We start from the raw sequence: 26,906 nt of genomic DNA, 5'->3' as shown, positions 1-26,906 counted from the left end.
ATAATAACAAATTGAAGCAGAAAATACATTTTTTACATACAAATAACAATTTATTTTGTTTTAAAAAAATCATGAAAAATCGAAAACGGCAGAAATTGTTTAGAGTCACAAGTAATAGGAACCAAATGAGATATCGGTCATAAAAATCTATTAATTCTTTTCGAATTTATTCACAATTAAGTTAATTCGCTCATTTTCACAAAATATAGCATAATGTCCATCATTAACAATAACGGCACATAAATGGAAATTAACACTTAATAACACTTGGGGTCCAAATGATCTTCAACTTTTAAAATAACGAAAAACACATAGGTCATTTTAACCACAAGTGCATTTTGCACTGTTATTTTAAATTGTAGAGCTTAGGGTATATTTTTCGCAAGTTTCATTTAAATTGGCCAAAAAATATATAATATTTCGCTATCTTTCATTTAGGAATACCATATATTGAAAAATTTTACTTTTGACCTTCACGATTTAAAGGTTAACATTTTCCGAATTGGTTTCACTTAAATTCATAACAGTAAGGACATTGGGCTCATTCGCCAAAATATGGCCAAAAATTAGTTTCTCGAAAATCGCAAAATTTAAATCGCAGCTACGAAAAAACTGTAGTAGGTATTGACATAATTTTTTCAGATTTTTATTGCATATTATAATCCCAATAAATCCCAATGTGATTATAAAAAAAATTCTAAAATTTGCTTAACAAAATTTTTCAAAAATTGAAAATGGAGATTTGAAGCTGCCGTTAAAAAAAATAAATTTTGTTGGCCATACCTGTGAAATGGTTAACGTTATCCTACAAGGACAAAAACTCATACTCAATATGTTTTAAGTAAAAATTAGCTTTTATTTTAATATTTCTCGACAAATGTTATTTTTTTCCTAAATTTCTTGTTCTACGTTAATGGTCTGGGGGAAATTTTAATAACTTTAAAATTTTTTTTACCAATTTTTGTCATTTATATCTCATTACAATGAAAATTACATACACATTTCGATTATTTTGCATTCAATTGCAAAAATAATTATTTAGTAGCAAACATTTTACAAAAACTGAAGAATTTTAATTTTCTCCGAATTTTAGCGATAATACAGTTTGTGGGTTATTTTGGACCAAATGAGATAAAGGCTTAATCTTCAAAAGATTTTTTTACTGTAATATTGATTAATATAAATAAATCAACATATTTCTGTAAAATAATACAGAAAGTTATGGAGTTTCACACATTTATTTCATTTAAATTGTAAAATTTTGCATATATCTGACCTTTGACCTCGATGCGCGTCCGAAATCGTTGTCCGATTTGGCTCAAATTTTCAGTACTTAACCTTTAGACCTAGTGTCACAATATTCTGGCCGGCACCCTTCAAAATTCGAATAACAATTTTTTTTCATACATCTGATTGTCACTCTAATATACATATTAGCAAAAGAAAAGTTAACTAAACAAAAATCGAAAGATCGACTTTTTGTTTCAGCTGTAGACCCCAAAAAGAAGATAACAATTGTTATTTTACTAAATCTGTTCCATCAATATATAAATTTCAAGTCCAATTCCAATTGAATAATCTTGGAGATAATAAATCAGTCAGTCACTTTGTACTCGAAAATCTTTTATAGACTGGTGCATTTATTCTTACTGTATGTAAAAAGCACGTTCTTTTGAAGATGTCAGATCTTAAAGTTCTTCATATTAAGTTTTGTGCAATTTGTAATTTTTGGTAATTATATAATGTTAAATATTTCACATACCAGTTTTCTGTTAATCAGTCGTTTAATTAGGGATCACTAATCAACACATATCGTTAATTCAAATCAAACACAAATCTCTTCATCAAATTTCTTCGGTAATGTTGTACATTTTTGTATTTTGGTATAAGACTGTCTCTCAGTTTGTCTGGTTTAACCCTTTATTGTGTGTTTAAATGTACATACGTAGGTATGTATGAATTTCAATGTAAATAAACAAAATTACGTGTAAAATACTCGTATCTAAATACATCCATGCATACACGCATCATACAGTACTTCTTTACTTACATTTTTTTTATTATTTTTTTTTAATTTTTTTTACTTAACATGAGAGTATTGATGTAGATTTATTTTTTGTGTAGTTATTAAACATCAGCAACAATAAAGGGAAAATGAGTGTTATCTTGAAATATGTATAAAATGCCGATAATGAGACGTTGTAGTTAACATTAATTGTTGAGTACTTGTACGGTTAACAACCACTAAGAAAACAAAATTTAAAACCAAAATCCAATTTTTAACAATAATAACGATATAAAAATGAAATTCTGCGTTGCTGTATTAATTGTTGCCTTAATCGGTTGTGCTTTGGCCGCTCCACCACAGGATGCGCAAGAAGTACAAGTTTTGCGTTACGATTCGGACGTACAACCCGAGGGATACAAGTTTGCGTGAGTATCAATTTGTGTAGGCCATGAATGAACTGGTTTACAATACTTTTTCTTTCTTTATTACTGTCTTGTAAACTGGGTCAAGTGGCCAAGGCCATCAAGGATTTATAGAAAGATGTGTGTGTAAATGAGAGATTGTTTCAATGTCAAACTTGTTTTTTTTTCTTTCTTTTGTTGCAGTGTTGAAACCAGTGATGGCAAAACCCATCAAGAGGAAGGTCAATTGAAAGACGTTGGTACTGAAAACGAAACTCTTGTAGTGCGTGGTTCCTATTCATACATTGGTGATGATGGTCAAACTTACACCGTCAACTATGTTGCTGATGAGAATGGTTTCCAACCTGAAGGTGACCATTTGCCACGTCTTTAAACGTGTAACCAGTGTGCCTTAATCATTGTGTTAACTAGGTTTAAGTAATTGGTCGTTTAAATGTATATTCTTTATTCGTTAAACGAATTTAAATAAAGTCAATATTTTTTTTTAAATATTTTTGTAAAAAAAACAAGTGTAATTAATGTATATTGGTTATTATTTTGAATTTATAAGTGTGGATAATTGTAAACAAATTGGATTAATAAGTATCATCTAAACTACCAGTTGAATTTAAAAAGGGAGTATCTACTCTTTCGCAATATTTAACATTCAGCCATCCTAAGTCAAAGATCACATCGAGTTCAAAAAAGCTATTGCAGCGCTATTCGTATTTTTCACCAAAATTAAAAATATATATTTTTACAAAATTTGTTTCAGCAACATTGTTTTTAACAAATTTTTTTGTTTCTCCAAAGTTTGTTTTCACTATTTATCTTAAAGCGTACTTTGGTGAAGGGTATACAAGATTCGGCACCACCGAATATAGCACTGTTTTCTGTTATACCTTCCAAATTAATATAGCGAAATCTTTTTTCGATTATCAGCATTCAGTTAATGCTGGAAATAAATTGGAGTCTGCAATACGCTTCATCTAAGCACGACATTTATGCGGTATCCAGGTACCGCTGAGTTTGCAGTGACTCGGTACCAGTGCACCAGTGGATCCTGTACATACGTACATATAGTTAGTTACCTTCATATATTCTTGACATATCTGGCGTTGTACAAATCTCTGGTGTTGTAGTTACGATGGCTTCTAGATAACATCCCGGGAGGAATACTTAGCTTAGTAAACATGACATTATGTTTATTGACCTACAAAACTTTTGTTTTATTTTGGCTTTCACTCAACGAGGAGACCACACTGAGGCAGCTTAGTTGACCACTGACCGACCAATTGGATGCTAATAAGGCTTTGAGAACCTTGTGTCTACTTGGTAATTTTAGAGCGATAGCTGTGGCATGAATTGAGTATGTTTTTAGAAATTGATCGCGAGATTTACAGTCAAAATTTGGGATCTATCGACTATAGCGAAATATTGAGTTTTAAAGCTTTCTTCCAGGTGCTGAAGAGTGTTGCTTATTTCATTGGTGATAGTTGCATTATACGCACTATAAAGAAATTGAGTATTTCGGTGATATAAAAATGTACCCTTTTAAGTAGAGTTTCGTGTTTTTCATTGCTCAAAACCGAAAACCGACAATTATTCTTCGGTTATCAATTTTTTTTCTTTTCGAACTAGCATCATTTGTCAAATAATTATCATTAATTAATTGTAATTAAATGGTCATTTCAGAGTTTCAACATATGAGCAACGTATTTTATAGCTTTTCTTATATTAACAAATGATTCTTGTGTCTATAATATTGAAACCGCTGTTTTGAATTTTTTGATTTTTTTAAACTCTGTTTTTGAGGAATTGTTCCTACTAACGACACCCAGGATTACGATCCATCGCTTAAAGTTGTTCTATATTGTGGACTGTATGATGGCTAGCAGTATAGTAGGCTTTCGACAGGTCTAGAGCCACCAGAACCGTAAACACATAAAGGATCTGGTTTTTCAAGCCTTGTGAGATTTGAGTGGTTATAGAGGTTAATGCTGTGGTGGTCCATTTTACGGAATTCATGCTGGTGATTAGGAAATGTAATCGGTCTGAATGTTTGTACTTCACGTTTTTCGGGACAGGCATTAGCAGATTATACTTCCACTGACCGTTGTCAGGTAATCAACATCACGTTTACCAGCATATTCTAAAATTGTTGACTAATGTTTTTACTTTTTCTGAAATTTGGGAGCCTCGAAAATGATTCTTTTGAAATGTCGTAGTTGAAATTTTTTTCCTTATACCAAAAGCTATCGAAAAATTTGATGGCACAATATCGATGGCTAAATAGACCCACCCTAATGTACATATGTATGTATCAGTTACATACTGAAGCCACAAATAATTAACAGAATTAAATCTTTTTAATCAACATGATAAATTCAATACGCTCTTTTCAAGCCCAATTCGAATTAAACATAATTTTAGAACATTTTTTTTCAAATAAACAAATATTTATTAATAAATAACAATCAGAATCAGAACTTAAGCTTCAGGGGCAACGGGCAAATGAGCACCTTGGGGTTGGAAACCGTTTTCATCAGCAACATAGTTGACGGTGTAGGTTTGACCATCATCAGCAACGAAGGAGAAAGAGCCCTTGACGACGATAGCTTCTTCATCAGTACCAACATTCTTCAATTGACCTTGAGCTTCAGCTTGTGTACCATCGCTGGTGGCAAAACTGCAATTATCCGAAAAAAAATTCGAAATTAGTTTTAACGAATTTAAATAAGGTTTTTCACTTTGTAAAGCAGAGTGAGCAATGATATTATGTTTTATAAATACTTACGAGTGTTGGAAGGATTCGGGTCCTACTTCAGATTCGCTTCTCAAGACGGTGACTTCTTCAGGACGGGGAGCAGCCAAAGCTACGGCGAAAAGGGCAGCGAATACAATGATGAATTTCATTTTGATTTGTGTTTTTTTTTCTGGTTCTGATCGACTAGAAGGCCTGAAATTGTGTGTTAACTAAATGCTGTCATCGATTAGTTTTTATAGGTTGAATACTCGTGCAGACAGTCTTTTTTTCAAACTCAAAACTATAGTTGTATGTAGTGGTGTGTCTCATTCTCATATCATTCTCTAATGTTTGTTTTGCTTTTTGCGAATATTATTTGGTACATATGTATGTATATGGTTTAAAAAGACGTTATTTTTTGAAAATTTACATAAACATTTATACATATTTATGTATTTTCTTTAATACTTTATGTAAATTTTTCACAGTCGTTTTATGGAACTGTGCGTCGTTTTGAGCAGTTAAAATTATATTGTTTTGGATTTTTTTCTTTTTCATAAAGAAATGACACTAGAAAATAAAATTTAAATAATAGTTTCCTTTAGTTTGTTACCATTTTTTCAAAAATATGTATTAATTTCATAAATCTATAAAGCAAACCTGACTAAATGCATTTCATTATATTGATAATTTAAAAATGTTAATGTCATTACAATGCATTCGGAGTAAATACAGAAATATATTTTTAACATTCATTAAGAAGAAAAAGAAATCTATGTATACTATCTAATAAGATATAAAAGACCAGAATGAGTTGTGAATATTCTATGTATCTCAGGCCATTTGAAAAATCAAAATCCAAGAAAAAAGCTATTTTTACCATTTTAATATTCTATATGATATGATCTAATATGACTTTTCGTACAAAACGTTTTGAACCTAGAAATAAGTGGTACGACTATCGATGTGAAAATGCTCGAAAACGTATGCTTAAAGAACTTAATTGGTACGGAAAATCCAATTCCGAATCCGAAACTTAAAACTAAGTAATGAAAAAAATCTAAAATACAAGCTAAAGAATATAGAAAAGTTAAATGTCGTCAGAAAGCTCTTTTTAGTTTTATCTGCCGAAAGATATACCAGATTCCTTTTGTCAATCTATAATAACTAGTACCTTTATTCAAGATGGGTGACAATAATGATGAATTTCGCTCCTCGACACTTTGTACAAAATATTTACAATCCTCATTCAAAATATTTTAAATAAATTCTGCAAAGATTATTCTACTGTTGATAATATATTTAATTTAACAAGTATCTCAAGGTATACAGAGTTGTCAAATTTGACGTTTCAAAAATGCCAAAGCAGATGTTAGGGTAGCTCTCTGAAAAAGAAATAGCAAATATTTTGTACTACAATAGCTTGCAGTAGATTTTGTTTACTTCTTGACCAAACTGCGTTCGGAGATTGTGCAATTTCCGTTTGACCTCTTCTTCGGGCGCGTCTATATGATTTGCTATTGCGTTTTGTCCCATAATTCAGGATAACTTTCTTGTTTTTTAATTACCAAATGTATTTGGTCACTGCTCCAAACGAATTTATTTATGTTAATTTTTATAATTTGGAAATTAACTTAAAAAAACACAAAACAGAAGAGAATACCACAAACCCTTTACCCGATATACATATACCCGACTTCTTCAAAACACTTCAATGTCCAATTATGTTACAAAACATGATATACAATGCATTATAAGTACTGTGATATATGTTGTTAGAAAGTATGTGTACTTAGATAAGTCTAAGATAATGATATTTAGGAATTATTTTAATCTATAATCTTCCATTTAGAAAACATATTGCAGCTAAACTAACTTCTTCCAAAATTGCTATTAACTCAACTTTGTTCATTACCCTAAAATAAATATTTCAAACTAAAGATTTTCCATTCAGCTTTAAAATCCATACTATTTTATGCAGGCGCGGATCCAGGTCAACCATTTGAGGGGGGAAAATTAAAATTTGTTCTACATTTTTCTTTTTATTCCTTTTTTTATATGGAAATTTTCGGTTTTGGGGGGGGGGGTAATTTCCTATTTCACCCCCTCTGTTTTTCATGGTTTTCTTAGTTTTGATGAGGTTGAAAAATTGTTGATATATTTTTTTGAATATCTTCCCCGAAACACACCAAATGCTTCACTTGGAAACAGGTATACCGTTACTTTATATTGAAACTTTGAATTTACATATTAGCTTTATTAGGAAGACTTTCGAACTTCCAGGTAATAGATTAGCACGAATCTTAGCAGAGGAAATAGTACGACAGCAGGCGTTCTATCAACCATATTGGAGGGCTTTAGAAGTCATTTTCAGCATCACCAGAAATCCTTGAAATATTTGGAACCCGAAGTGACAGAAACTCACATTTTCATGACACATGCGATTATTACTCAATACATATTATTAGCCCTGTTCTAAAAGCTAAGGGTGAGTTACTCAATTTGAACTATCGTCCATTAAAAAATTTATTTTTGCTTATTTTCGCAGTTATTGAGTTTTAAAAGCATATTTGGCCTTTTCAGAACATATTGGAAATTCCAAAAGAATGTCAATCACGACTGAAACTCTTGAAACTTTTTTCAAGATAATTTGGAGGAGAAAACACTAAAATGTTACTGTGAAAGTATTTAGAGCTTATTACAAAATTTTTAGGACAAAAATAATAGTTTAAACTGACTATATTTAATTTTTTAATTAAATTAGTTGTTTCATTTTGATTTTATTTAAATATGACGGATTCTAAAGGCAAAATATTTGGTTTAGTATAAAAATTATAAGAAAATATATAACGCCTCTCACGATTTAATTAATCGATCACTCGAATAATAACAAAATTGTGAACTATTATTCGTTTAAAATAAAACTTGAATTTATGACATCCTTTATAACGATATAGGCTAGCTACTTTTAAAGGAATGAATAAGTAAAAAAATTAAATATTATGCATCCAATACTCCTTTTTCAACCCCAATTCGAATTAAAAATAATTTTACAACTTTTTTTTTTCAAATAAACAAATATTTATTAATAAATAACAATCAGAATCAGAACTTAAGCTTCAGGGGCAACGGGCAAATGAGCACCTTGGGGTTGGAAACCGTTTTCATCAGCAACATAGTTGACGGTGTAGGTTTGACCATCATCAGCAACGAAGGAGAAAGAGCCCTTGACGACGATAGCTTCTTCATCAGTACCAACATTCTTCAATTGACCTTGAGCTTCAGCTTGTGTACCATCGCTGGTGGCAAAACTGCAATTATCCAAAAAAAAATTTCGAAATTAGTTTTAACGAATTTAAATAGGTTTTTTCACTTTGTAAAGCAGAGTGAGCAATGAAATTATGTTTTAAAATACTTACGAGTGTTGGAAGGATTCGGGTCCTACTTCAGATTCGCTTCTCAAGACGGTGACTTCTTCAGGACGGGGAGCAGCCAAAGCTACGGCGAAAAGGGCAGCGAATACAATGATGAATTTCATTTTGATTTGTGTTTTTTTTCTGGTTCTGATCGACTAGAAGGCCTGAAATTGTGTGTTAACTAAATGCTGTCATCGATTAGTTTTTATAGGTTGAATACTCGTGCAGACAGTCTTTTTCAAACTCAAAACTAACTATACAAATGTAGTGGTGTGTGTCTCATTCTCATCTCATTCTCTAGCGTTTGTTTTGCTTTTTGCGAATATTATTTGGTACATATCTGGTTTAAAATCATAAAAGACGTTATTTTTTTTAAATTTACATACAAATTTATACATATTTACGTATTTTCTTTAATACTTTATGTACATTTTTCGCAGTCGTCTTATGGAATTTTGCGTAGTTTTGAGCATTTAAATTTTATAAATATTTTACATTTCTTTTTCATAAAAAATGACGGCAGGGAAAAAATTTAAATCATTATTTTCTTTAGTTTGTTGACATTTTTTAAAAATATGTATAAGACAATTATAATTTTATATATTTGTAATGCAAGCCGGACTTAATGCATTTCATTATATTATTAATTTAAATTGTTTAATGTTATAAATATAAAATAATTATTATTAAAATCTACGAAACTCCAAAAACGGTATATCTCGAAAACAAGAGCTAACCTAAAACAACGGTTAGCACCACTAGATTCAGCATAATCGAATTAGTATAACCCGCCGGGTGCTCCGCTTGACAGTTTTTTTGAACTAGCACAGCTTAATTATTAAACACAAAAAATATTTTTTTCTTAAAAAATCAATATAATGTCTTTGATAACAAAAAGTGTATATTGGAAAATATGAAGAAAATTACAATTTTTAAAGAAATTTTTGTTCATTGTTCACAAATAAATTATAAAAAATATTCTGGTTTTAAAAAAAATTCTATTAAATTATTCGAATACTATTTTTTATTCGTTATTCATTCGAAGGAAATCGTTTGAGTAAATTTTGAAAATTATTCAATCACTCAAATAATAACAAAATTATGAACTTCTATTCGATTAAAATAAAACTCGAATAAATTACAACCTTAATATCGAATTTATACATAGATGCATCAAATGGTTATGTTAGTTATCAAAGCGATTCGAAAAAAGATGTCAATTGACATGCGGACATGCGCTATGAATAAAGACACTAAATAAATAAAGGGTATTTCATTAAGCGTTTCCTATCATTAAATTTAAGTAAAGCTAAGTTTGTATGTGATATCATCGACATTTTTTTATTTGTTTTATAGGCATATCGATGCCACTATGTATGGAATATAACATCGTGCAAATGTCCGGTCTGGCTGGATCTAGCCTATGATAAAGCTTCAACAATAGATATAGCTTCAACAATATGGCCATTATCAACTGTCAAAGTTCGAAAGTCCCTATTGGAAGACCCTTTAGTTATAGATAATATATTCATACACATGAACTTAAAAGCGGTCAATTGAACTTTGTGGGAATTACAAATGCAAAAACAGGAACCAGTTTCCTAAAATGTCAATATCATCTATTGACCCTTGCTATATATATAACAAAATGTATAAAATAAAATCATCTAATGTAAACCGCCTTTGAATTAGAAACAAAATTCGTTTTATATTACAGGCAAATCCCGGTATAACGAACGATATGTTGTCAGGCCCATTCGTAAAATCTAAAAATTCGTTATATCGAGATTTATTTTTTGAATAAGTTTTAGGCGGAGTGACATTAGCTTGACTTCAGGCATTACCAAGGATTAATAAAGCCTTCATTAAGAGGGATTTCGGTTTTAAAATTGATCCCACCATTAAAAATATCCATTATTTCAATGAAGAAAGTCTACAACAACACTTTGTTACGAAAAGAGCAACGTGTATTTGCCCTTCAAAGAAAAGAAATCTTTGTTCCACATTTATTAGAGTAAACCAAAATTGTTAGTCTATCTTTCGATAACAATCTTTCTGGAGCATTAGTTTCTCTAGCGTGAACAAACATTTTATCTTGTATCATTTTTCAAAAGATATCAGTTCTATTCGCTTTGAGAATAACATCAGGAGTTAGATTGCGTTCAACTGTAATTGTATGCTGATTCTTTAAGAAGTCTTACACCGTATTTTTTTGAATACACATAACACTTGCATGAAATGAAATTCACTATTATAAAGCCTTTCTGCATTTTAAAGCAATTGTTTTAACTGGAATGTGATTTTACCTCTGGTCGACTAATCATCAATTAAACTCCTATTATACAAGGGGATAAACATAATTATTTATAGATCGATGATTATTTGAGCCATTCTTGATTGTTCAATGTTAAAAATTTGATCATTCGCTTGATTTTGATTTATTTTTCTCAACATTCGTTATATCGAGTACAAAATTGTTGAAACGTTCGTTATATAAGCTAGTTAATGTTAAAAATATGGTTGTACGTTATATCGGATTTTTGTTCAAGTGAGATTCGTTATATTTGATTTGCCTACATTTTGAAAAATCTTATTTTGCCTTTGAGTACTATGAAATTCTTATTTGAAATTTTATTGACGTCAATCTTTAGTATTTTACATTTAGTTTTTACATAAATTAACAAAATTTATAATTTAATAATACAATAAAAGAACTTGTTTTATGATGGATGGTAATTAGCATAAATGAATGACTATTTAAAATTAATTAGTTTACACATAAATTTAATGAAAATAAAAGTATTTCGTTAAACGAGACATAAACAAAAATTTGCTAAAATAAATATATGATATATGTATGTACGTACATTAATACATAACTACATACAGAAAAATCCATGTATTATTAATTTCTACACCATTTCCAGAGAAAATTTTCTTAATCAAATTCGTAAAAATATTATGTTTTAAATGACATTGTAAACTTACTTTTAAAATACAAAATTAATTAAAGATTGGCTGTCATCTAATGCATATGTTTTTGTCCTGAAAATCGTTCTAAAAATTTTCCAATTTTAAATTACTACTGTTGCAAAGAAGTACAATTTGCCACTAAAAATTCAGCTATGAATTTAAACTGAAAATTCATTAGACAATGGAGAGAAAATAGCTTCTTTCGGATCTAATATTTTCGAATTCAATGAAATTTACCACAGTTATTATATATTCAAAGTATATATATTTTTGAACAAATTCGAAACTTTGTAAACTTTTATAATTTTGTTCATAACTTTTAAACTATAGAAATCGGAGTCGATATAGCCATATCCGTCTTTCCTTCAGTATGTTGAAATCAACTTTTCGTAGCCCCGAACTTAACTTACATACATCAATATATCTGCTATAAACCCGGTTCAATTCCTGTTTAAAATCGGCCCATAAATGGGTGAGATATAAAAAACAAGAACAACCTCGATTTTTTGCCTATTTTTTTAATATCTGAATTACTAATTCATTAATATAGACAATATAAATATTTAATGATAGATATTTGAAAGTCCTTTGCAACAACGCACGTTGGGTTGAATCATGTTCAAAGTGGCGCTTAATTGATTTTTTAGAATTAATATTTATTTATTAAATTTGGTACCGGGTAAAAGTAGACAAAATTCTACCTCACTAATAGCTAAAATCGTTATTCTAGGTTGCATACTTTTGAAGTATACTGAAGTATACTGTCAAAGTGGATACATTTTTCGTATTTTTAGATAAAGTAATACAAATTTAAATTAAACACAATTAAAATAATTTTTTTTATTGTTTAAAACATTTAAAAGCTAACTTTTTATGATGCAACCATCAACTTCAGATATTTGAGTATATGAATAAGAATCTTTTATTTAGATTTTTTTGGAAAAGTATTTTTATTTTTTTTTTATAAATGTTCCAAATTTAGAGTATTTTTAATTTTTGATGGATAATAACTAAATGTGTTTGTAGTTTTTTGTTTTTAAACTATATAATAAAAAAAGTACAATATTTAGGCTTTTATTTTAACAAAAAAATGTTGTGCATGTTTGCGCGCCTTTCTTTAAATTAAGATTTTATTAAAAGACTCGAGGTGCACTGTGGCGGAAATGAAAAAAAAATGGAAATAAATCTGTAAATTCTAGACGTATTGTCCACTTTTAATAAAGTTTTGAATTTGGAGTTAAATCACTAATACGCGCCGGAGCCTCAAGGCCTCAAAGTGAGGTAACTCGGGATGAGAAAAAAACACCTGTTTGGTCAAAGTGTCATATTTGGAATCCTTCTAACTCAGAGAGTTATTAACTGATCTTGTTGAAAAATTGAGTCTAAATTACTATCCGATAGGCAAATTTGGCTCGATCGGAAGACATCAGTTTTAAAAATTTTTTCAATGGACTTGAAATTTTTTTCTTTTGTGAACATATTTTTTATAAAATTTTTTATTTAAAATTTTTTCTATTTTTTTACTTAATAAGGCATAATCTTTAAAAAAAATATATAGAAAAAATCTAACATTATTGCCTGAGTTAAGCGTCACTTTGGATGCGATTCAACCCACTGTGCGACGTATATAAGGTCATAGTTGGACTTACAGTGGGTAAAAATCAGGAAAAATATTTTTTAACCCGAACTTTTTTTTTTATTAAAAAAAAATTTTTGTCATACATTTTTTTCAATAATAATTTTAAAAAATAAAAATTTTAAACAACAATTTAAAATATAAAAAAAAAAAATTTGAAAAAAAATAAAATTTTAATTTTGTTTACAAAAATATTTTAAGTATAATTTGGTGAAGCATATATAAGATTCGACACAGGCGAATACAGCTCTTACTTGTTTATTGTTTTAAGTTTTTTAAATTTTTCATTTTTAATTTTTAAGTTTTTTAAATTTTTCATTTTTAAATTTTAATTAATTTCTTTTAAAAGAGAGTTTGTTTATCATTATATATATATTTTTTTACCCTTCACCATGAGTGCCAATGGTATAAGTTTATCATTCCGTTTGTAATTTCTACATTTTTCATTTGCGACTCCTATAAATATATATACAATATTCTGGATCGTTATAAATAGCCGAGCCATGTAAGTACGTCTTGATATGACCTTTATCCAACTGAATGAAATAATATGAGTTCATATCCTATTAAAAACAATTTATTTATCTTCAAAACGAAATAAAAACTTCTTTTAGGATCTGAAGGAAAAAATTTTTTGATGATAGATATATGCGAACTTTGGTAAATATCATTAAAAATGGAGATTTCAAATCAATTGTTTTTGTTTTATTAAAATAAACATTTTTAAATTCACTACCTGCTGTTTGTTGGGGGTACAAATTATACGTAAGTAAATACATATATTTTGTTATCTCTGATATTATTGTAGTAAATGCCTGGCTATTTAATTATATTCCAGCACTATAATTAATTAATAACTAAATTTAAAATTCTAGTCAGAAGTAGAAGGCAAAATCAAAAAAAAAAAAAACAAAACCAGCTAAAAAATCTAGCATATGTATAAAATTAACATGTCAAGTCCAAATCTGGTTTCTTAAAATTTAAAAACGTCATTAAGAAGATGATGTTGATGAAAAGTTAAACAAAGCGAACTTAAAAGATTTTAGATTAAAAAAAAGAAGAAATAATACAAACAAAAAAGTAATTATGACGTATTTTGACACTTCTCATCTACATACATAAATATGGTAGATAGTGTGTATGTATGTTAATTTTTGTTAGATTTGTTTGTATACCAACTAAAATAAACTAAGAAGAAAAGCAATAATAAAAAATATCTTAACTTAATTTCTACCTTAAAGTTTTGAATAGTAAAACAAAAATTATATCGAAACTCATATAAAAGCACCAGACTCAAATTGCTAAAACATCATTCAAAATAGTTGCACATAACGTGAAACATTCGAAGAACAAATAAACAAATCAACATGAAATTCATCATTGTATTCGCTGCTCTCTTCGCCGTTGCTTTGGCTGCTCCCCGTCCTGAAGATGCCGTCGTCTTGAGATCCGAATCCGAAGTAGGACCCGAATCCTACCAATACGCGTAAGTGTTTTAAATAATTTGTTTAATAAAACAATACATTTTTCTACATTGTTCTGTAAATCATGATTGATTTACAAATAATTACTTAGTAGGGAAATATTTTTAAAGTGAGGTGAATTGATTTAAAATTCACCCCCTAGAAATTTTGACAAAGCCGCAAAAACTAATAAACCTTCTTTTCTATCAATTACAGTTACGAAACCAGCGATGGCAACAAAGCCGAAGAACAAGGTCATTTGGAAAATGTTGGTACTGATGATGAAGCTATCGTTGTCAAGGGCTCATACTCCTTCGTTGCTGATGATGGTCAAACCTACACCGTCAACTATGTTGCTGATCAAAACGGTTTCCAACCCCAAGGTGCTCATTTGCCCGTTGCCCCTGAAGCTTAAGTTGTGATTGTTATTTATTAATAAATATTTGTTTATTTGAAAAAAAATCCAAGTTTTAATTTTATTTTAATTATTAATTAATTTTAACGAATAGTTACATATATGGTAAAAGTGTTTAAAGCTCCCATAAACTAAAATGAAAACTGTGTGTTTTGTGGTAATTGACAACTAGCATTGTCTATAATAATATTAGCGTCCTACCATAATTGCCCTAAGGAGCTTAAAGAAAAAAGCTTAACATTAAATTATAGCAACCTGTAACAATTTTAATATATTTCCCATACACATGGAAAAATCCATACATACGTGAACGACCGTACATAAATAGTAACACTTTGTACTCAGTTTTTCTTGATCTGGTCAGATGTCATTTAATGGAGTTTAAAATTTCAAAGGATTCATTATGACAAATTAATATTTAAAATATTTGAAATCACCAAAAATTCAATTCTTCCGAATTTCAAGAAATTTTGTACAATATTTAGATACATTTTTGATAAAATTTTAAAAAGTTACACGCATCCAAATTTTTTACATCTAAAATTTTGCATATTTTTTAAATTTTAAATATTATTTTTCTTAAAGAAAAGAAATTTAATCGGACTCGTATATATTTTGTCCATGTTTCTGAAACAACACTTAACATAAATGCGTATAAAATAAAAATTGGCTGATTTAAGGGAACAGAGCTCCACTTGACCAATTTTGAAGAAAATTTCTACAAATATTATACACGGAGCGCAACTTTTATGAAAAAACTTAATTTTTGAAACATATTTCACCTATTTTAGGTATTTAACTCGGTTTGAAATGAGTTGTAGTTGAAAGTTATTGAGTGTGACCTAGGATTTTCAATATAAATTTAAGGGAAATTTTTGCCGGGAAATTTCGGAAATGTCTGTATTTACAATATTATTTCAGCACTGTGCTGAAATTTCTAAACAAAAATTCCCGGGAAATTTTTCCCGTATAGGAAGGAACCTTAATTCGATTATAATTAGGATTTAAATAAACAAATAATTGAACCCCAACTAAAATTTGTCAGCCATATCAGAAAAATTTTGTAATTTTTATACCCTACACCACCATAGTGGGGAGTGAAGAATGCGTTTGTGCAGATGTTTTTAACGCCAAAAAATATTAGTCTAACACCCACCTTAAAGTATACCGATCGACTTAGAATCACTTTCTGAGTCGATTAAACGATGTCCGTCCGTCCGTCTGAAACACGGTTATGTTTGTCAGCGATTTGACAAAATTCATGCGCCTCGCTTGCAAGTGTACATAATACATTCACCTCTAGAATATGTAGCTGAAAAAATTGCCTTGTTTGGGAATCGAACCGGCATGCTCGAAAGCCTAGCTGCTTATTCGCTGCTACATGTTCGAGTTATTTTATCGTAAGTTAACAATTGTTTTAACAGAAACATTCAAATTAATATAATATAATATGAACAAAAAAGCAAGTAAAAGAGCTATATTCGGCTGTGCCGAACCTTAAAATTAGTTTGCTAAAAAAAATCGGGTAAAAATATTTTACCGATTTTGACCCAATGTAGGTCAATCTTACTATGGCCTTATATACGTCGTTACAAAGGATTTTAGTAATCCTAATGTCTTAGTAATCCAGATATAGATAAAAAATTGAGTCCTTGTGTTTTCTTTATATCTCAGCCATTTGTGGGCTGATTTTCTCGATTTTAAATAGCAACTGAACCGGGTCTATAGCGAATATATTCATGTATGAATCATGTATGTAAGTTATTTGGGGTCTAGGGAAAGTTGATTTCAACATACAGACGGACATGGTTATATCCGCAATATATAACGATTCAAAATATACTTTGTATGGTCTCAAATGAAAAATGTAAAAATTACAAACGAAATGACAAACTTATATGTATATTCCCTTGTCACTCATGGTGAAGGATATAAAAATGGCTTCGACTGGTGTTGAACCAATAACGTCTCGTTTTTCAGTCAAACACACTGAAAAGCTAAATGCAAAAGTTCATTACCAACCTGTATAATGAAAATTAACTTTTCTAGAGGGTTGACTTAATTGAAATAAATTGAAGTTTTAAGTTTATAATGGAATTCATAAGATAATAAAACTTCTAAGGAATTCATTTTTAGAGAAAATAATAACAATAATACAGGCGCGGATCCAGATCAACCATTTGGAGGGGGGAATAAAATCATAATTTGTTCTACATTTTTCTTTTTTTTCTTATTTTTTATATGGCAACTTTTCGGTTGTTAGTTTGAAGTTCCTCTGGATCCGCGCCTGCAATAATATTAGTCTAAATTTGTTTATTTACATTCTGATTTCAAAAAAAGCAATATCTATGTCAAGACAAGAAGTCATATTTTTAGAAACCCTTATAAAGGCTGGACCAACATTGTACAACCAAATATAGTTATTTTATACTTCTTTTAAGTCAATTTATTCGAAAAAATTGTATAGTTTTTGGTTTAATTTAGTGTCAAAAAATTACCGGGCATTCCCGGGAATGAAACGATTTCTTAATTTCCTCGTGGAAAAGAAAAAAGCCCGGGAAATTAGGAACCCGATTCTGGAGACAAAATGTTTTTAATTTGATACTTATGTACTTGAAATTCATAATAACTGTAGTAATATGTAGCTTTGAATGTATTTCCGCTTTCGCTGCTTAATCGAAGATTTTTATTGCAATTTTCAAACCATGAGACAGATGGTTAGAAACATCTCAATTCAAAAAAGCTACAAAAACACAATCTAAATCAATTATGTAACATGTAAAACATGTAATTATGTAAAAGTTTAGTGATTATTTAGGCTGAAATGACTTATTGAACTAATTTATATGAAACAAATATTTAAAACTCTCAATGAAATAAAAATTTCATTATGAATAAGAAGGAAAATAATTAAACTGGGATCTGTTTTCAAGTTAATAAACTCTTTAGAACATAAGTCTCGTACATACGCAAAGATATCCAAAAATACATTTAATCTGTCTGAAAATTTAAATTTAAAATTTATGATAAACTCTTAGCATTTACAACGCTAAACTAGTTTAAGCATAAAATTATTAAATAATCTAAACTAAATCTATGACATCCACACAAACACATTTTAAGTCTTCAAATTATTCATAAATTATTAATGAAATTTTAGTGTATAAAAACCAACAGCGACAGAACTTAATCAACCACACAGTTTCAGGCCTTTCGATAGCTAAGAACAAAATTCAAATAACAAAATGAAATTCATCATTGTATTCGTTGCCCTCTTCGCTGTAGCTTTGGCTGCTCCCCGTCCTGAAGAAGCTACCGTCTTGAGATCCGAATCTGAAGTAGGACCCGAATCCTACCAATACGCGTAAGTGTTTTAAATAAATAGTTTAATGGGGCAATCAATTTATCCCATTATTCTGTAAATAAATTCACAAAAAATTTTCGTATAAATTTGTTTGATTTTCAAATAATTTGTATGAAAATATTTTAAAGAAAATTAGTAGAAATTTTTAAAAAGCCGGGAAACTAATAAATATTTCTTTTATAAATTGCAGTTACGAAACCAGCGATGGCAACAAAGCTGAAGAACAAGGTCAATTGAAGAACATTGGTACTGAAGAAGAAGCTATCGTCGTCAAGGGCTCATACTCCTTCGTTGCTGATGATGGTCAAACCTACACCGTCAACTATGTTGCTGATGAAAACGGTTTCCAACCCCAAGGTGCTCATTTGCCCGTTGCCCCTGAAGCTTAAGTTCTGATTCTGATTGTTATTTATTAATAAATATTTGTTTATTTGAAATTTAAATTGTTTTTGTTTTTAAAATATATTGAAAAGTAAAAATGAGAAAGAAAATATTAAGTTTTCTTAATTGCTTAAGGAAACTTCATTCTCATCTCAGTTAACCAACTCAATCAGAGATTGAGTGATAAATTTTTCTGTTCCCCAAAAAATCTCACTTTGCAATAAGCAAATTTTTTCAAAGTCTTTGCTCTCTTTTCTCTCTCCTGCAAAGTGAGTGTGCAAAGTGTTCAGCAAACAGGGCTGCCAGATGAATTTGGGAAAAAATCGTCAATATCCCGATGAAAAAAGAAAAAAACATTCGAATTTTAAAAATCGGAAAATTAAAAAGGTCAGGATTTCTAACAGGAATTTTAAATTTGTATTTAAAAAGTGAACGAAAACATAACTATCAACAAACATTTCTTAAAATTGAAGTTTATAAATCATAAAATCACTAAAATAAAAAAGTAAAGCTCAATTTATTTGTAACTAGTTGACCGCCCCGGCTTCGCCCGGTAGCTATTTTACTAATGTTAGTTCTTCAAGTTTCTCAAACCCACATACAGGTATACCTACCTGTTGTTCTAATTTATTTGAAAATAAAATATGTAGATTTGTACTGCATACTAAGGGGGCATTTTTCTACAATTGATTGGACTCAAAAAAAACTTCCGAGTTTTACCCGGAATTTTTGATTTTTTTTTTCTTTACAAACCATCACCGAAAAAAGTCAGCCAAATCGCTCTAGCAGTTCTCACGTGATGACATTACATTCATGGACCATTTCCTTTTTATATACATATATAGAAGAAGAAGATATAAGGTTTCATTTAGAGGTTTTTTTAATTTCAAATAAAACACATAAAATAGAATTGAATGTCTGAATTATTATGACCCGAAATAACAATCTTGACATTACTTTTTAAAGATAAAATGAAGCACCACGCAGTAGGTGGTCCATTCGGAAGGTACAGAAGTGTGAAATAAAAGCATAAATTAAAGCTTGGCGGCTTAAATTGAATGGGGTAATGTCATTATAGTCTGAATAAATTTTGTTAAAATAGAAAAAGAAGCTGTCGAATTATTTACAAAAATTGATTTAAAATTTTAATTGACAAAATTCAAAATCTAAATATTGCGTTGCATATTCACAAAAAAAGAGAAAATTCTTTAACTATTTCATAAAATAGTACAATATTTTCATAATACAGAAAATCGTCACTTTCGAAAAAGAAGTCAAATCGTTAATTTGCTATTTTTAAACCACAAATCGTTTTTGTTTTAAATTTTAAAGGGACAAAAATTTTATGCCAAACATTTTTTCAAAATATAATTTTGCATTTGTTTTTTCATTTCTAAATTTTTTGTTGTCATGAAAAATTAATTCGGTCTCTATAATTTTTTGTTATAATCATGTCTTCACTATCGTCAAACAAAAATTCACGTCTCAACGTTTTTAAAGCTTCACTAGTTATACATAACAATATGAATTTGTAAAGTGATCGTTTACCTTGCAAAATTTATTACAAACTTTTCAAAATTTGTAAATAGAATTTACACTTTTTGTGGAACGAAACAGCATAATTATTTGCAAAATCTTTGCAAATTACAGTTTTCAATATTAAATTTGCACTTTGAATAAGAGAACGTACGTGGAACTGAAATTGCAAAGAATAAGCCAAATCACAGCGACCCTCAAAGCCAACATAACCCTTGCAAATCATGGATATTTGGACATACATAATGGCAAATACCGTCCTTACAAATGAGTAACAGATATCAATGATAGACACACTTTGTTTTATTTAATTTTATAATAGACACTTTATATGATGCATATTTTTTCACTTTATATTCAGTAAGTTCAACAAATATTATGAAGTAACAGACAAATATAATGCAAAAATATATTTTCCAGGACAGAATTTCTTATCAAGTAATATTTACAAAACTACTCGTACAATAAATTTCACTTCCGAAAATACTCACAATACAACATTGCAAATTTTGAATTAAAATTCATCTTTTAATAAATAAAATATTTTGTTTCATTTACAACTACAAACTAGTTCAAGCTATTATTGAATACAAATTGAATTAATAAGTATAAATGAATAAAAAAAAAACAAATTCATTTATACAAACAAATTTCGTATACTTATTTATGTATATTAAAATTTAAATTATGTGTATAAAAACTAACAGCGACAGTCTTTAATCAACCATACAGTTTCAGGCCTTTGTCATTGATTAGTCGTCGATTGCTAAGAACAAAATTCAAATAACAAAATGAAATTCATCATTGTATTCGTTGCTCTCTTCGCCGTTGCCTTGGCTGCTCCTCCTCATGCTCAAGAAGCTGTTGTCTTGAGATCCGAATCTGAAGTAGGACCCGAATCCTACCAATACGCGTAAGTGTTTTAAACGATTAGTTTAATAGAACGATCAAATCGATTACTATTATTCCGCAAATTACTTCACAGACTATTTTCGCATATAATTGTTTACTTTTTGAATTATTTATATGAAAATATTTTTAAAGTGATTTTAAAATTATTTATTTCTCAAAACTAATAAACCATTTCTTCTATTAATTGCAGTTACGAAACCAGCGATGGCAACAAAGCCGAAGAACAAGGTCAATTGAAGAACATTGGTACTGAAGAAGAAGCTATCGTCGTCAAGGGCTCATACTCCTTCGTTGCTGATGATGGTCAAACTTACACCGTCAACTATGTTGCTGATGAAAACGGTTTCCAACCCCAAGGTGCTCATTTGCCCGTTGCCCCTGAAGCTTAAGTTGTGATTGTTATTTATTAATAAATATTTGTATTTAAAAGAAAAAAACTATAAAATCGTTTTTGTTTTAAATTATATTGTTAAATTCTTTTAGAAATAAGCATTTACGACATTGCTCTACAGATAAAAAAAATGTGAGAAATTAAATTGAATTTAGTACTTTATAAAGGTAAAGAAGACATTAATTTCAGTTTGAATACATAAGTATTGTTTAGCATTATTTGTTTTTTCCCATTTATTGTGAAGCTTTAATTAATTGAAGAAAGTTAATTGTGTTCTTTATAAATTTATTTATCCAATATATTTTTAAAGAGAACAATGATTAGCATTTGTTTAAATGCATAATTTATTGACTGATAGTCTTAAAAAGTTATTAAAGTTCTAAGTATATTTATTGGAATTGATTTATAGGAAAGCTTCCAGGTGTATATTTGACTTTTGTATATAACACATATACACATATATAATTTCTGCTACTTTTTGCAATATGTCAGCTGGACAAAATCATCAATCATAGATTGTAATTAATAGCATTTTTCATTTAATCTCATTAAAATTGATTTTTGTATGAGAAAACTAAAATTGGCTGTAGTTTTTTAAATAGAGTTACAATCGAGAAAAGGACGAAATCTTGTGATCACTTACATATATTATTCTTGTTTTCTATCAAATTTTAAATTGGGCCAAAATCGGCTGTAGTTTTTTAAATGGGATGCAGTTTCTGTAATATAAGTCCAATCTAGTAAAAGAGGATACTGTAATATTTTCCATTAAACTTCACCGATCGTTTTGGATAATTTTTACATGAATTGTGCTGGAATCCCATATTATTTCAAATAAATTCATTGAACTGCATATTTGGAGTATATGCAAGTTCGGATGTGCATTTCACTAGTTGACTTCCGAATTATATTCTGCTTTAGTTTATCTTTTTACTTATTTATTGAGTAATTAAATCCAATAACATGTCTTAATGTCATAAAATGATCCTCAAATTAGCAGGATGGTAGATCAGTTCCTCGAAGCCTTGTTCGAGTTTGGTTTCCCGTAAGGGGTCTCTATATAATGATTGCTACTAAACTCTAGTTTTACCAATGGTACTTCTTAGTACAGGCGGGATCCAGATCAACCATTTGTGGGTGGGGGGAGCTTGGTTTTTTAAATAAATTAAAATTTATTCTACATTTTTCTTTTATTGCATTTTTATTTTTCTTTTTTTCTCTCTCTAGCGCATGTAGTATCTTTGGATGTTTTCCTCCAGATTCCTAAGAATTTTGGATTGGACCAGCTGTATAAGATTAATGCTGGTATGACTTGCCGTTCCCATAATTTTAATCCCTATATCCAAATTGCTTTACTTAATTGTAAAGCTTATTTTGGATTGATCGTTGAGTAGTCAGTGCCAATTTGAAGAATTTAGTCTCATACCCGATTACTGCAATTTAAGATTCTAATTCCGATTGCTTTTAATCTTATTTCTAATTTCCACATACGAAGACATGTTGTTGTTCTGGTAATATTTTGCTGTAGTAGAAATATTATATGAATTCAAACCGATTTCTCGATCACAATTGTTGTCATTACTGGTAAATGCTAAATCGGATTACAAATATATAATTAAAAGAAATAACACAACTTAAACAATATTTAATAATAAAAATATAAGAAACAGTTGGTTAAATTTTAGGGAAAACATCTAAACTATAAAAAAACTATAACGAAGGAGGGAAATCTTGTATTAGTATAGACTGTCTTCGTCGCTACACAAAGGAATCACATTTTTTAGAACTAATTTTTAACCAACACATCCACCCACTAGAAATCACAGAAAACATTTAACTTCCGAAACTACATACATTTAATAAATCTCCATGTATGAATTTAAAATTCAAAGATATTTTAAAGAACTTACAACTAAATATAAACAAGTTTAAGCATTTATGAATTAAATAAATTTAAATGACGACAACATAAAACAACAAAAAAATAATAATCTACACAAACATATTTTTTGTGTTAAAATTATTCAAAAATTATTATTCGAATGTTAGGGTATAAAAACTAACAGCGATAGTCTTTAATCAACCACACAAATTCAGGCCTTTGTCTTTAACTAGTCGTTGTCGATCACTAAGAACAAATAACAAAATGAAATTCATCATTGTATTCGTTGCCCTCTTCGCCGTTGCCTTGGCCGCTCCCCGTCCTGAAGAAGCCACCGTCTTGAGATCCGAATCTGAAGTAGGACCCGAATCCTACCAATACGCGTAAGTGTTTTAAATAATTTGTTTAATGGGACTTCATGCCCCACTTCACCTAAATTGAGAATATTAAATTATTGGATTTTTCAATAATTTGTACAATTACAAAATTAAATGATGAAAAAAGTCGCAAAACTAATAAAACATTTCTTTTTATCAATTGCAGTTACGAAACTAGCGATGGCAACAAAGCCGAAGAACAAGGTCAATTGAAGAACATTGGTACTGATGAAGAAGCTATCGTCGTCAAGGGCTCATACTCTTTCGTTGCTGATGATGGTCAAACCTACACTGTCAACTATGTTGCCGATGAAAACGGTTTCCAACCCCAAGGTGCTCATTTGCCCGTTGCCCCTGAAGCTTAAGTTGATGTAGTGTTTATATAATTTAGTAATAAAAGAAAATTAATTAATTAAAGAAAAAAATTAAATACAAGTGTTTTTTAATTGAGAAGTGGAAAGTTGTACATTTCAAGGATGGTCCTATAAAATTTTTGAAGAAAATTATATATAGCCCGAATAATTGTAAGAATTTAACTTTAGTGCCAAATATTGCCAAAGTGGCCTAAAATTCAATTCTTATTTGCAATTAAAAATTTAAGGGTTTACCGAAAACAAAGTATGTGTGTACTGTGTCCATGATCCACAAAAATATTAAACTTTTTTGAAAAAATCGATATTGCAAACAATTGTTCAATTCTTTAAATAAACGAATGTTAACATTGATGGGATTTTAACATTTAGTGTCAAATCTAGTCTAAAGACTAAAAAAAGGTGGTATCTTAGTGCCAAATTTACTTTTTAGAAAATAAAGAGGATTATGATTAGAGTTTTTCACGGGAACTCCTAAAAATTTTCAATCCCGAAATCCCTGAAAATTTTGCAAGAGTTCCCGGGAATTATTTTCCTTTTTTATGTGAATTTTTTTAACTTTTTCTCTAAAAGAATTTTAAAGCTTCAAAACAAATACAGAAGATTCATACAAGGAAAAATATTAAAGTTGATTATTCAAAATATTCCAAAAACTCGTTAATGTTCACTACTGTCACAGAATTTTATCCCATCGAATGTGGAATTATTTTAGAATTTAGCTTTTTCGCAAAAAATTAAACTAAAATATTTGGAATTTTCTTCAAATTTTAATTAACATCTTTACATAATTTTTGATTTAATATTAAATATTTATTTTTTGCGAATTAACAGAAATAATTGGAATCTAACGAAGGTAGAACAAAATCGATACAAATGACAAATGGTAACAGGTTTGTATATAACCAAAATTATAAATCGTATCAGTTTATCTCTTTATATTAAATTTTTACTGGAATTTTTTATTTGTATCCAATTACATTTTAAAACCAATAACATTTTTTAGATTTTTAACGAAGTCTACATTCTTAAAATTAAATAATTTGTTCTAGACGGGAATTCCCGGGAAATTTCAAAATGAATCCCGATTTCCCGGGAAATGAAAAAGTGCGGGAAAAGAAAAACCCTAATTATGATAATTTTTTTCTAATTTGGTCAAATGTAGTGGTATTTCAGTAGAAATATTTCGTGATACAAATGTGAATGAAAAAAATTATGTAGGAGTTCTCATGTAGCAAATCTGTTTAACTGGAGTCCATAGAGTACGGAAATACTTATAGTTTCTTCGATAATTTCGTTCAAAACTAAAAAAAAACAATGTATTATCAGTTTAACCTCAAGATCGTTTATGAATTTAAAATCTACGGAAGTTAAGCTCTTAGTTGAGTACCATTTTATACTTTAATTTTCATGGATATAAAGGATGCTGGTCTGTGTAATTGCGAATTCTTCTTAAGAGCCACCGATTTTGGAATAAAGTGTGTCATAAACTTACTATTTCGTTCAGTTTTTTTAAATCTCATTTTGTCACCATTCATCTCTTCAATTCCATATTTAATAATTTACAAAATGAATACAGCAACTTTTTCTAAAAACTATTAAATTTTATCAATTAATTTTTCATTAACTCAACATAATTAATGAGTCAGTAATTATATTAAAAATGCATTTTCCAAGGAATGCATTTAATAGGTTTAAAGAACTAATGAATAAATATTAACCAATTCCTATAGGAATGCTTTAATGGAATGATAAGACATATAGTTTTATTTCTTTTAGAAATTGAATTTCGTACTAAGTCCTTTGACCCTTTGCTCCGACACGGTATTGGCTGTTTTACTGTTTCCTATTATCTATTATCTATTTAATATGTTCCTAAAATCAGTGTTTTCAACTCTTTTTTCAATATAACATTAAAACAAAAACGGCTTTATAATTTGTTTGTTTTAAATAAAAATATTTATTACTAAATAACAATCACAACTTAAGCTTCAGGGGCAACGGGCAAATGAGCACCTTGGGGTTGGAAACCGTTTTCATCGGCAACATAGTTGACGGTGTAGGTTTGACCATCATCAGCAACGAAGGAGTAAGAGCCCTTGACGACGATAGCTTCTTCTTCAGTACCAATGTTCTTCAATTGACCTTGTTCTTCAGCTTTGTTGCCATCGCTAGTTTCGTAACTGCAATTAATAAAAAAATATATTTATTAGTTTTGAGGCTTTTTCAACATATCAAGTAAAGGTGTAATTTTAAATTCAAAAAGCAAAAAATTATATACAAAAATTTTCTGTGAAGTCATTTACAGAATAATATTGCAATAATCAAATTAATCATTCTATTAAACTAATCGTTTAAAACACTTACGCGTATTGGTAGGATTCGGGTCCTACTTCAGATTCGGATCTCAAGACAACAGCTTCTTGAGCATGGGGAGGAGCAGCCAAGGCAACGGCGAAGAGAGCAACGAATACAATGATGAATTTCATTTTGTTATTTGAATTTTGTTCTTAGCAATCGACGACTAATCAATGACAAAGGTCTAAAACTGTATGAATGATTAAAGATTGTCGCTGTTAGTTTTTATACACATAACATGTGAATAATTTTAACATAAGTCTTCATAATTTGTTTGTG

General features: G+C 29.2%; 7 protein-coding genes across 7 annotated transcripts; 4 read left to right on the top strand and 3 right to left on the bottom strand.

The window, feature by feature from the left end:
* Positions 1-2,225: 2,225 nt before the first annotated feature.
* On the top strand, positions 2,226-2,939 carry LOC135953834 (larval cuticle protein 65Ag1-like). Its single transcript, XM_065503846.1, has 2 exons — positions 2,226-2,433; positions 2,614-2,939. Exons 1-2 carry the CDS (start codon positions 2,303-2,305, stop codon positions 2,801-2,803), a joined length of 321 nt encoding a protein of 106 aa, XP_065359918.1. The 5' UTR covers positions 2,226-2,302; the 3' UTR covers positions 2,804-2,939.
* A 1,919-nt stretch (positions 2,940-4,858) lies between these two features.
* On the bottom strand, positions 4,859-5,338 carry LOC135954359 (larval cuticle protein 65Ag1-like). Its single transcript, XM_065504502.1, has 2 exons — positions 5,207-5,338; positions 4,859-5,098 (listed from the first exon to the last, which is right to left on the bottom strand). Exons 1-2 carry the CDS (start codon positions 5,323-5,325, stop codon positions 4,900-4,902), a joined length of 318 nt encoding a protein of 105 aa, XP_065360574.1. The 5' UTR covers positions 5,326-5,338; the 3' UTR covers positions 4,859-4,899.
* A 2,874-nt stretch (positions 5,339-8,212) lies between these two features.
* On the bottom strand, positions 8,213-8,720 carry LOC135954366 (larval cuticle protein 65Ag1-like). The gene is made up of 2 exons (XM_065504511.1): positions 8,575-8,720; positions 8,213-8,466 (listed from the first exon to the last, which is right to left on the bottom strand). The coding sequence occupies exons 1-2, from the start codon at positions 8,691-8,693 to the stop codon at positions 8,268-8,270; spliced, it is 318 nt and encodes a 105-aa protein (XP_065360583.1). The 5' UTR covers positions 8,694-8,720; the 3' UTR covers positions 8,213-8,267.
* A 5,782-nt stretch (positions 8,721-14,502) lies between these two features.
* LOC135954296 (larval cuticle protein 65Ag1-like) lies at positions 14,503-15,105 on the top strand. Its single transcript, XM_065504407.1, has 2 exons — positions 14,503-14,666; positions 14,860-15,105. Exons 1-2 carry the CDS (start codon positions 14,548-14,550, stop codon positions 15,056-15,058), a joined length of 318 nt encoding a protein of 105 aa, XP_065360479.1. The 5' UTR covers positions 14,503-14,547; the 3' UTR covers positions 15,059-15,105.
* A 3,172-nt stretch (positions 15,106-18,277) lies between these two features.
* LOC135954318 (larval cuticle protein 65Ag1-like) lies at positions 18,278-18,829 on the top strand. Its single transcript, XM_065504435.1, has 2 exons — positions 18,278-18,422; positions 18,613-18,829. Exons 1-2 carry the CDS (start codon positions 18,304-18,306, stop codon positions 18,809-18,811), a joined length of 318 nt encoding a protein of 105 aa, XP_065360507.1. The 5' UTR covers positions 18,278-18,303; the 3' UTR covers positions 18,812-18,829.
* A 2,254-nt stretch (positions 18,830-21,083) lies between these two features.
* Positions 21,084-24,266, top strand: LOC135953930 (uncharacterized). The gene is made up of 5 exons (XM_065503964.1): positions 21,084-21,252; positions 21,442-21,634; positions 22,870-22,874; positions 23,740-23,907; positions 24,068-24,266. Exons 1-5 carry the CDS (start codon positions 21,131-21,133, stop codon positions 24,264-24,266), a joined length of 687 nt encoding a protein of 228 aa, XP_065360036.1. The 5' UTR covers positions 21,084-21,130.
* A 1,954-nt stretch (positions 24,267-26,220) lies between these two features.
* LOC135954259 (larval cuticle protein 65Ag1-like) lies at positions 26,221-26,801 on the bottom strand. The gene is made up of 2 exons (XM_065504341.1): positions 26,637-26,801; positions 26,221-26,452 (listed from the first exon to the last, which is right to left on the bottom strand). Exons 1-2 carry the CDS (start codon positions 26,756-26,758, stop codon positions 26,254-26,256), a joined length of 321 nt encoding a protein of 106 aa, XP_065360413.1. The 5' UTR covers positions 26,759-26,801; the 3' UTR covers positions 26,221-26,253.
* Positions 26,802-26,906: the final 105 nt, after the last annotated feature.

The sequence above is a fragment of the Calliphora vicina genome, chromosome 3, assembly GCF_958450345.1.
Source record: "Calliphora vicina chromosome 3, idCalVici1.1, whole genome shotgun sequence".
In the NCBI taxonomy this organism is placed as follows: Eukaryota; Metazoa; Arthropoda; class Insecta; order Diptera; family Calliphoridae; genus Calliphora; species Calliphora vicina.
The sequence above is the reverse complement of the archived record's forward strand: the minus strand, read 5'-3'. Positions and strand labels throughout refer to the sequence as shown.

Bases quoted from the DNA above. Each gene is read 5' to 3' on its own strand.
- LOC135953834 (XM_065503846.1), top strand. From the start codon at position 2,303: ATGAAATTCTGCGTTGCTGTATTAATTGTTGCCTTAATCGGTTGTGCT. The intron at 2,434-2,613 runs GTGAGTATCAAT...CTTTTGTTGCAG, and splicing joins CCCGAGGGATACAAGTTTGC to TGTTGAAACCAGTGATGGCA.
- LOC135954359 (XM_065504502.1), bottom strand. From the start codon at position 5,325: ATGAAATTCATCATTGTATTCGCTGCCCTTTTCGCCGTAGCTTTGGCT. The intron at 5,099-5,206 runs GTAAGTATTTAT...GGATAATTGCAG, and splicing joins CCCGAATCCTTCCAACACTC to TTTTGCCACCAGCGATGGTA.
- LOC135954366 (XM_065504511.1), bottom strand. From the start codon at position 8,693: ATGAAATTCATCATTGTATTCGCTGCCCTTTTCGCCGTAGCTTTGGCT. The intron at 8,467-8,574 runs GTAAGTATTTTA...GGATAATTGCAG, and splicing joins CCCGAATCCTTCCAACACTC to TTTTGCCACCAGCGATGGTA.
- LOC135954296 (XM_065504407.1), top strand. From the start codon at position 14,548: ATGAAATTCATCATTGTATTCGCTGCTCTCTTCGCCGTTGCTTTGGCT. The intron at 14,667-14,859 runs GTAAGTGTTTTA...TATCAATTACAG, and splicing joins CCCGAATCCTACCAATACGC to TTACGAAACCAGCGATGGCA.
- LOC135954318 (XM_065504435.1), top strand. From the start codon at position 18,304: ATGAAATTCATCATTGTATTCGTTGCCCTCTTCGCTGTAGCTTTGGCT. The intron at 18,423-18,612 runs GTAAGTGTTTTA...TATAAATTGCAG, and splicing joins CCCGAATCCTACCAATACGC to TTACGAAACCAGCGATGGCA.
- LOC135953930 (XM_065503964.1), top strand. From the start codon at position 21,131: ATGAAATTCATCATTGTATTCGTTGCTCTCTTCGCCGTTGCCTTGGCT. The intron at 21,253-21,441 runs GTAAGTGTTTTA...TATTAATTGCAG, and splicing joins CCCGAATCCTACCAATACGC to TTACGAAACCAGCGATGGCA. The intron at 23,908-24,067 runs GTAAGTGTTTTA...TATCAATTGCAG, and splicing joins CCCGAATCCTACCAATACGC to TTACGAAACTAGCGATGGCA.
- LOC135954259 (XM_065504341.1), bottom strand. From the start codon at position 26,758: ATGAAATTCATCATTGTATTCGTTGCTCTCTTCGCCGTTGCCTTGGCT. The intron at 26,453-26,636 runs GTAAGTGTTTTA...TATTAATTGCAG, and splicing joins CCCGAATCCTACCAATACGC to TTACGAAACTAGCGATGGCA.